The sequence below is a fragment of the Trypanosoma cruzi genome, genomic scaffold, assembly GCF_000209065.1.
Source record: "Trypanosoma cruzi strain CL Brener 1047053516737 genomic scaffold, whole genome shotgun sequence".
Taxonomy (NCBI): domain Eukaryota; phylum Euglenozoa; class Kinetoplastea; order Trypanosomatida; family Trypanosomatidae; genus Trypanosoma; species Trypanosoma cruzi.
Window position 1 is genome coordinate 232,446 of NW_001849556.1, and position 8,977 is coordinate 241,422.

General features: G+C 49.3%; 3 protein-coding genes across 3 annotated transcripts, besides 16 other annotated features; all 3 read right to left on the bottom strand.

The window, feature by feature from the left end:
- On the bottom strand, positions 1 to 428 carry Tc00.1047053508263.5 (hypothetical protein, conserved; the record flags this gene model as incomplete). The annotated part of the gene is made up of 1 exon (XM_800700.1): positions 1 to 428. A coding segment is annotated over one exon (428 nt), but the record flags the coding sequence as incomplete, so codon positions are not given.
- Positions 1 to 8,286: a sequence feature (heterozygous, non-Esmeraldo-like haplotype).
- On the bottom strand, positions 1,205 to 4,213 carry Tc00.1047053508263.10 (uncharacterized protein; the record flags this gene model as incomplete). The annotated part of the gene is made up of 1 exon (XM_800698.1): positions 1,205 to 4,213. The coding sequence occupies one exon, from the start codon at positions 4,211 to 4,213 to the stop codon at positions 1,205 to 1,207; it is 3,009 nt and encodes a 1,002-aa protein (XP_805791.1).
- Positions 1,916 to 1,940: a microsatellite.
- Positions 4,328 to 4,348: a microsatellite.
- Positions 4,690 to 4,719: a microsatellite.
- Positions 4,899 to 4,957: a sequence feature (A-rich).
- Positions 5,135 to 5,169: a sequence feature (AT_rich).
- Positions 5,260 to 5,320: a microsatellite.
- Positions 5,452 to 5,476: a sequence feature (AT_rich).
- Positions 5,526 to 5,548: a microsatellite.
- Positions 5,700 to 5,722: a microsatellite.
- Tc00.1047053508263.30 (kinesin, putative) lies at positions 5,769 to 8,762 on the bottom strand (the record flags this gene model as incomplete). Its single annotated transcript, XM_800699.1, has 1 exon — positions 5,769 to 8,762. One exon carries the CDS (start codon positions 8,760 to 8,762, stop codon positions 5,769 to 5,771), a length of 2,994 nt encoding a protein of 997 aa, XP_805792.1.
- Positions 5,885 to 5,913: a microsatellite.
- Positions 8,287 to 8,722: a sequence feature (areas merged during assembly that could not be assigned to a particular haplotype. This can correspond to areas where the two haplotypes were merged or to regions with more than two copies in the genome that were merged during assembly.).
- Positions 8,643 to 8,685: a microsatellite.
- Positions 8,723 to 8,977: a sequence feature (heterozygous, Esmeraldo-like haplotype).
- Positions 8,777 to 8,809: a microsatellite.
- Positions 8,891 to 8,927: a microsatellite.

Consider the following 8,977-nt stretch of genomic DNA (forward strand, 5'->3'; position numbering starts at 1 on the left):
GCACCGCGATTCTTCCACTCCCATCCTTTGCGATGCATGCGGAGTGCGTACGTGGCGCCGGGGATGACGAATCCTAATATGCCCCAGATGGACAACCGCATCGCAAGGCGCCAGTGCAAAATACCAAAGAAATTCTTCATGGCAAAGTGCCCCATACCAAACCACATGCCCGCACCTTGCCGGTCCACGTGGCGGGTGGGCGACTGCATCACGAAGGGCGCATACGGGTCCTGCAGTGCCGGGTCCCTCCACGCGCGCCAACCGGCAGGCCGCGCACGAAAGTTGCCCTCGCGATGGGCATGCATCCGGAGAGTGTTGAAGCGTGTGTACGGCGCAGCACGTTCAAGGGCGGCAACAGGCGCAATGATGTGATGCGACGCGCTGGACGACGCTTCATGGCCGCCACGGCGAAGCACACTGGCGAGCATGGGGACACACGGCTTATTACTCTGGATAAGGCTGCTGCTGCTGCGGATGATGATGACTGGGTTGTCGGGAAATCACACGCACACTTCTCGGGTGTAAATAACAAAAGGGATTAAAATACTACTAATACTGTCAATAATAACAATAATACCGCTTGTATGGCGTACGCGACTACAGCCAAGCAAAAATGGAGGGGAAAAAAGAAAAGGAGGAGGGAAGGGGGAGTGCAACACGTTAAAGAACAACGGGATGGACAACACTGACAGCAGGCATATAAACATACGTACGTAAATAGATATTTCTCCCCTTTCTTTCTCACTCGCGTTCTCGTCGCTTCAATCTATCTATCTAACTGTGCCTGTATGCAAAAAAAAAAAAAACACCATCCACATCCCCAAAGAAATATACAACGATCATCATTCACTCAGCCTGGTGCCATGGGGCGCTTTATTGCTACCTCCACTGTTAAATTCGCTATTCGTTTTTTTTTTTTTTCGTTTTTTAAAACTGCAAACGTGAATAAATAAATGAAACGGAGAAACACAGTGTGTCTGTGTGTGTATTTGTGTGTGGGAGGCGAGGTTCTCTTTGCCGGCCCAACCCACACAAAGTGAAAGAGAGAGGGAGAGAAAAAAAACCCTCTATTGCCTGCTGCAACTCTCCTGCCATTCTCCTTTCAAAGACTTCCGGTGCACCACCACCTCAAAAGGACGCTTCATCCACGCAACTTCCGCCATGATTAAGATGGCACGGATGCTCTTTAACATGCACTCGGTGTTCAAAAACTCCCTCCCACGGCTCTTGTCTTCTTGTTCTCAGAATACGAAAGTGTTCTCACCATGCGGAAATCCTGGAGACGGCGTCTTCCGCGCCGTTGAGCCAAATGGCCCGTAAGACTGTCACTGCGGGTGTTGTTCATCGAGTGTGTACGGTATGACCGTGTGATGTTGTTGCCACGGCTTAATTCCGCTGTCCCATGAATGGTGGCATACAACGCAACTAGCATATCGGAGGTAAGTACCACTGTCCCATCCCCTCTCATACTGCGACCAACAGCTTTAGTATTCTTTTTTAATTGGTTGTACGCATGTAAGATACTACCCCCTCGCGATGCATGCAACATATTGGAATTGAATCGAGAGTCTTGTTGGAGTTGCCGCCGGTTGGGTGTCACGGAGTGGGAAAGGTGGAGAGAACTGCGTGTGCGGTGAAAGTTTAGCTCAGGTGTCTTTTTTTCCCGCCCACGTGGACGGCGTGTCGCAGGCAACGGTGAGCGTTTATTTGGCGGTGGTACGACGAGGGGGGAGTCAAAGTCCGAGTCGATCGAGTCTCCGTTGAGCGGCTGCGGCGCAGAGGCGGAAGGTGGTGAAGGGATGTAATCAAAAATTTCACTCGGAGGTCGTATGGAAGGGGAGCAATCACTTCCATGACTACTGCTCTCCATCAGCATCCCTCCCTCCCCGCTCCTGTTGTTGTTGTCATTTCCCCTACCACAACCACCACCACCACCACCATTGCGGCATTGACGGCAATGATTGTTGTCACCGTCGCCTTCTCTTCCTTCTACATCTCCTCGAAGCATCAGAGTCGATGATAACAACACCTCCCCCTTGTGTTCCACCTCCACATCATTATCATTCCCGGCGGTGAAACGTTGGCGGCAATCCGGAGAGAATAGAAAGTGGGTGCCTTGTTGCCTTCCAGAGGCAAGTCGCATCGGTCCACGGTATGGCGAGTTAAGCCCATTTCCCCTCATCTCATGATTTAAATGCATGCCACACATATGGTCTTGAAATTGCTTGCCTCTCTCTGTGGGAACTTCTAAACAATTGGGCTGCTGCGTTCCGACTGCGGCCTTCGAGGCATCATGCCGCTGCCGCTGCATCTCTCTCGCATTCCCCTCCTTGTCGCCATGAGAGTCATCAAAGACATGCATCGTTGGCGTACGGGGTGTCATGACGTCACCATCCACCACAACGCCGCTGGTGCGCTTTGAACGGATCTCCGCCAAACGCCCCAGTTCCCGCCGCGTCGCCAACCACAACGCCCGTGGCAAATGCCGCACTTCTGCTGCCAATTGTTCATGTTTCTGCCTAATCTGTTGACGCTCCTTCTCTCGCGTGAATGCCTCTTTACAGAGCGTACTATTCGTTGCACGTATCGTCATTGACGCCGCCCTGAGAGCCGGTTTACTCTGCGAAGTGCCGTTTTTACTCAACGCATCGTGCCCATCCACAATTCCATTCGGTTTCCGTCGTGACTCGTCCTCTTCCTTGTGTGCACTCGAGGGAATGAGCGAATTACGCCTCATGGGGTCGTTGCCACGAAAAGCAGACCTCAAAAATGGCGAGGCAAAAACTCGAATGGCGGAAACTTCCCCGGTTCGTCGTACAGCAGCAGGCTTATAAATTGATTTTGGCGTGGATAATGTTTTTTTTCGGTTATTTTGAACAGAAACCTTACAAAAAGCTCCAATAATACCCCTACCATTACTCGTACCACCAATGCCAGAAGGACTCCGCTTCCACAGTGCGGGTTTTACAGCCGTTTTCTGACGTATTGAATCACTGGCAATGTTCAAAAAGGACGAAAATGTGCGCTTCTGATTTCCCAAGAGGGAGTCACTGCTGTGTGTTCGACGCGTCGCCTTCGTGGATTTTGGAAAACACGGTGCGGAGGCCATCCTGACAGCCGGTTCTATCTTTCCTGTAAGGGTGGATGATGCTTTCGTCGCCACGGATCGTTCACGAGGTTGTGTGGTGGTAAAGGAGTGTGCTGAACTTCGAGTGGGACGCGCATACCACGGCTGCAACGACGCCGTGTTCCCGCCCGATGCCGTCGTAGAGCCTCCATGTGAAGTTGGCTTGAGTGAAGGGGGCCGCAACAACACCCGGCTCATCTTATCCGGTGAGTCATGATTTGTTTGTTTCTTGGTGGTATTCATATTCCTTGCATCTGGCTTAGGCCGAAGTGCAGCCTTTTTGGATAATGGGGAGAGTGCCGTGGCAGTTCTCGTCATGGGAGTTGCGTGACGAACTAACGTTTCGTTGCTCTGTCGATGCGGCAAACAAACTAATTCGTGTTGTCTCCGTGACTGTCTTCCATTCTTCCCAGGCGAGGAATCTACGGTAGCTTTCATATGATGCATAGAGGGAGCCGTATTGAAGGTGAAGGAGTGTACTCGACGATGCGTGTGTTGCCACGATTGGGACTCATTCCCTGCCGTGTAACTGCTATGCAGGGCAGTTACCAGCGTCGTTGCACTCCTATAAAGGCGCCTTGTTGGTGTCAGCATGGGTCTCCGTTTCCATGAACTACTGTGGGTTGTGTCGTCATGACAATTCTCCCGCTCCTCTAATGTGGCGGCTGAATTCTTCCGTCTCTGCTGCAGGCTCAATGTTCGATGCAGCGGATACGTGCGACTCCGCGTCCCGTTCTTCTCCACAACACCGTGGTTTCCTCTTCCATTTGAGTTCATGGCGCCATGCGTGGTCATGATAGGCTTCGAAAAGGGACGCGGCTGCGGTTGTGGAGACACCAGTGCTGCAGAACTGTCTTCGCCAGACCTCACTCGCGCCTCATGCATCCCCGTCTTTGGCCGCTCTGACGTATGAGAAATAAAAGAAGCAGTACAATGCGTCTCTTTCCTACTCGCCTTCGTCGCGTCATGGCGGTGACACCCCGCCGTGTGGCGACCGTTGGCACTCACACCACCGTACGTGTTCGGTTCCACAGCCACATTGCCATCACAGCCACTCGTGGTGGGGTCCATGCAGTGTGCCGGCATCCGTGTGCGTGTCCTACTGCCGTCCCTCTCTTTTATTTCTTTCTCCTCTTTAATTCACACGCAGGGAAATAAAAAAAGAAAGAAAAAAACAAAAACATATATTTATATATTTGTACACACACACACACACACACAGAGAGAGAGAGACACACACGTATGTCATCACCATTAACCTCCCGTCGTTACACAAACGGATAGGCAAAAAGGGTCCCATCCCCTAAGTGACATGGATGGAGATTGATATAAGAGAAAGCAATACGCCCCCCTCCCTCCCCCTTCACTCTCTTTTTGAAGTCTTACATGACTCCGGTAGAGAACACATGTCCGTCTGCCCGTCTCTGTGTGTGAGTGATTGAATACGTGTGTGAAGTAAAATGGGGGGAAAACAACAACAAATGATAGAGATACACTCAAAGAGAGAGAGAGAGAGAGACATGGAAAAACAAAAAAACACATTTACAGAGAAGCCGGGAATAAATAATAATAATAATAATAATAATAATAATCATTCCCCATGCAGACACTAAAATAATAAATATACACACACAATCCTTCACTCATTCACACGGCCCAAGACGTAACATTATGTTTATTCGTACACATGTCATGTATACATGTTATTTTGGGCTCAACGCCGTTATGATGGAAGATTGGGGGGAGGGGGAGGGGAAGAAATTACATACGCAAAGAAAAAAAAAGAAAAAAAAAAAAAAGAAAAACAAACAAACAAACAAACAAAGAAAAGAGACATGTCTATAATAATAAAGACAGACATAAGGAAAATGATAAGCAAAAATAAAGACAACCCTGTCATGGAAAACAAAACAGCAACCACACACACACACACACAAGCAAGCAACCACGTAAACTATTAACAACACTTACCGAGCGTATGAATACTACCACCACTACTACTACCACTAATAAATAATAATAATAATAAATAAATAAATAATGATAATACAAGTATGTATTGTCCAGCTCTCCTCACACATTACATGACATCTACATATATATATATATATATCCTCCTTTTGCGCCAAATACACCATCACCACCATCACCACTACCACTACTACTACTACTACGAATAGTACTACCACCACCGCTCCTCTTCTTTATTATGATTATTATTTTGATGCGTGTTTCAATCCTTCCATCACGCTTCGTTTGCTTCTTTTATGTAAAACATGACATCCTCTCATCTTTCTCACCGTCTCTCTTTCACCCTCCTCCTCTTATATAAATATATTTTTTTTTTTTCCCACCACCATCACCCCCAAGAAAAAAAAGTCGTTTTCATTTTAGTCCCTTTTTATTTTTATTTTTATTTTTTTCTCTCTCTCTTTCTCTCTTTTCCTTTTGTGCGTGTAAGTATGTATGTATGTATGGGGAAAGGGAAAAAAAAAGGGGTGGAGGTAAAAGTCATTAAATAATATAAACATCTTTACATATATAGAGATAAAAATAGAATTAAACATTACTTTTTGTTTGTTTGTTTGTTTGTTTCTTCTCCTCGCGCTCTCTCCGTGCGTGTGTACGGTTGTGGAATGCGTTATGATTGAATCATATCGTCTACGCCATACTGCATCAGCATCCCCACCATAGATGACGAATCCATCATGATTGTGTGTGTTGAATCTCGAAACGCGTTCTCTGCGTCACTACGGCCTTCTTCTTCTTCTTCTTCTTCTCCCTCTGGCCTTCCTGGGGAATAGCAGGTTAAAGAGACATCGGGTGGTGTATGCAGAAAAGAGGGGGATTTGGATTCTCCGCCAGGCAGGCCAAGACTACTAATACTCTCCACCGCATTGCCAGGCTGTTGACCTATAAACGGCATGAGGTTGAGCATTCTATGAAGACTTTCACTGGCAAGACGGGGTCGATGCCACGGAGAATCTGTCACTTGATGTCGCCACAGCGTCCGGCAACGGGTTTCACGCTCCGGATGCCGATGCATTAGAACTCTTGAGCTCGTCCCGACTCTGTCGTGGTCGTCACCATTACCCTCAACCTCCATGTTGTCTCTGGAAAAGGCAAAACCATACTCAGATGGTGCCACACGCCGCAACTGATTCTCCATCTCCAATCGCCGGCGACGTTCCTCAAGAAAGGAAGCATGCATCCGTTCGTGTTCCTCCCGTTCCTCCCGTAGGAGCCGTGTATACATGTCAAGTTCGTTCTGCACACGTGAATACTCCTCTTCCCTTCTGTAAAGTTCATCCCGTAAAATCTGAGCTATGTCTGTTCCCGGGATGTATTGAAGGTCAAAGTTGCTTTCCTCCGTCTCGCCCGGTATGTCGTAGAAAATAGGGGGGTGTACAATGCATGCCGGCCCCATGCTCGCCTGACCCGCAGGATTCCCATTCATTTTGCAAATGTCCAGCTCAGAATTTCCTCGTGCATTCACATTCTTTTCCTCCCGCTCCATTACAGATTGGTGCTCCGTCGGTTTATTCATAAGAATTGCCAGCTGGTTTTCCAGCCATGTGATCCGACTTTGGGCAACATTTAGCCTAGACTTCAAATCCTCTTTCGTTTCCGTGTGATTTACAACTGGTCGGTTACATAGCCCTTTCGCCCGCTGTGCAAACTGCAAGGTAGAGAGGCTTTCCGCCGCATCACTTATGTCCGGTGAGACCGTGCACAGGAGTGTGGTAAAGGCGTTGCCGCCTATGCTTTCCTGAAGTAGGCGCGTGAGTTTAGAGTCACGATAGGGGATGTGGGCAAATTGCCCCCTCTCCCGCTCATTCGCCGTCAGCTTACGAATGACATTTCCCAATAGTGAAAGGGAAAGATTGATGTTTTGAGCCTCCTTTAACCTCTGTCCCTCCGCCCCTGTCGCCGAAACCCTCTCCGAGCCCGCCAGGTCAACAAGCGTCAGCAGCGAACGCGTTCGGTTGCTGACAACCGCCGTTGAACGCTCCCCCGACTGCTTCGTCGCCACAACGCCCCACTGTTGCAGGGACAGAAACACAAAAAAGTGCGAGCGACTGCTTCGTTCATTTAACGCCGTGGATTCCACGCGACGCATGCGTTCAGCCCGCAGAAGTACCGGCATGGCTTCCTCAAAAGAATTCACCGGGTGCCATGAAAGACCACTCACGACAACTCCCCAATCTGGATCCTCACGTATTTTTAATTCCCGTGCCGTGGGTGGTACCGACCGCATATTTCGTAAGCGCGATGTAAACGTTGGGAAAGAACGGGACGCACTAGGGCTCTTATCCACGGTTTTCATAATATCCAGTGCATCGGATCCGTTTTCTTCGTCAAACTCCGGTACAAAAGACGTCCTGCCTGTCCCAACGCCGTTAGAGACGCTGAAGAGACTATCCGCACGGCTTGGGGAGAACAGCGGTGGGCTATCTGCCATCAAATCACGCAATTCCTCTTGATAAAGTTCCAACACACCAATCTCCAGCTGCCAAAATGATTTTGTCATCCCTTTATTCTCCCCATCCGCTCCCACCGCATTGGGGTGGACCACATGCGAAAGTTTTTCACCCCCCTCCTGCTCCCGTGGAAACTTTTCTTGTAGGCGGGTAAAGAGCTGCTCGAGCATGCGCGGAACCAGGCCAAAGTCCTCACGCTTTTGAATACGATCGGGAATGCCACCAGCCGGTCCAAGCATCGAGTGCGTCTTGCCGCTCCCACTCTGGCCATAACATAAGATGGTGGCATTGTATCCATTAAGAAGGTACTGCAGCATTTTCGTTCCAACGCACGCCATCGTATCGGCCTGATTAGCGGACTCGCCAAGAGTGGCATCAAAGGAGAAGAGAATTTTTCGTGTTTCCTGCGATGCTGCCCCGGTGGCAAGTTGCCGGCTAAATACAGCAGAGGAAGAGGACATCTGGACGCCATTCCCCAAAGCACTGGGCTCCCTCATTGACACCGTGTATTCCACAATACCGGGAGCACCGAGAACACGGCAACAGGGCTGCGCCGTTTTCCTTGAAAACTGTGGTCGAATACGCACGACGACGCTCACGCTCCCAGGCTCAACGGGACGGGAACTTGGGGTGACGACATCCTTCGATACCGCCAAATTATCCGAGTTTATTGTTCCAAGAAGAGGGCTCACTTCGTACAAGGATCGGGACACTGTCGTCGCATTTGGACTGCCGGCGTGGTTAACGTGGGGGTTGCTTTTTTTAGGGCCGCCTACGGTATTCGCGATGGAGGAGCCTATTCGCTGATGTTCGTTGAAGAATATACCTCTACTTGACATCGGGGAGCGACTGGGGGCGGAAGACTCCCACTGGAGCGGCGGGGAGCGCTTCAATATTCCGGTCCGTGAGGAGACAGTCGGTGTTTTACTGTCGCGACCATTTCGATGCGGCGTCATGTGCGACGACCTTGCAGACGAGGAAAAACGCTTCTGTTGCTCCCCCTTTCCCTTCACTTGTGACGACGATGATGACGATGGTGATGCTGGTGCTGGTGCTGGTGGTGGTGGTGGTGGTGGTTGCCGCTGGATTCGGGGTGACTTCCGTGATGGCCTGGCGGCATTACCCCGCCCTTTACGTTCAGGCGTTGAAGACATTTTTATGCGCAAGCAAAAAAAAGGAAAAAAAAAAAAAAAGGAAAAAACAACAACAAACAAACAAATTGATTTTAAAAATATTCTTCAAACTTCTCTCCGTTGCCTAATAACTTAACACAAAACTAAACTGTGTGTAGGCGTATGTGTGTGTGTGTGTGTGTGTGTAAACACACCTCTTCCCCAGTCCCACACACACAAACAAAAGTGCCGTAATA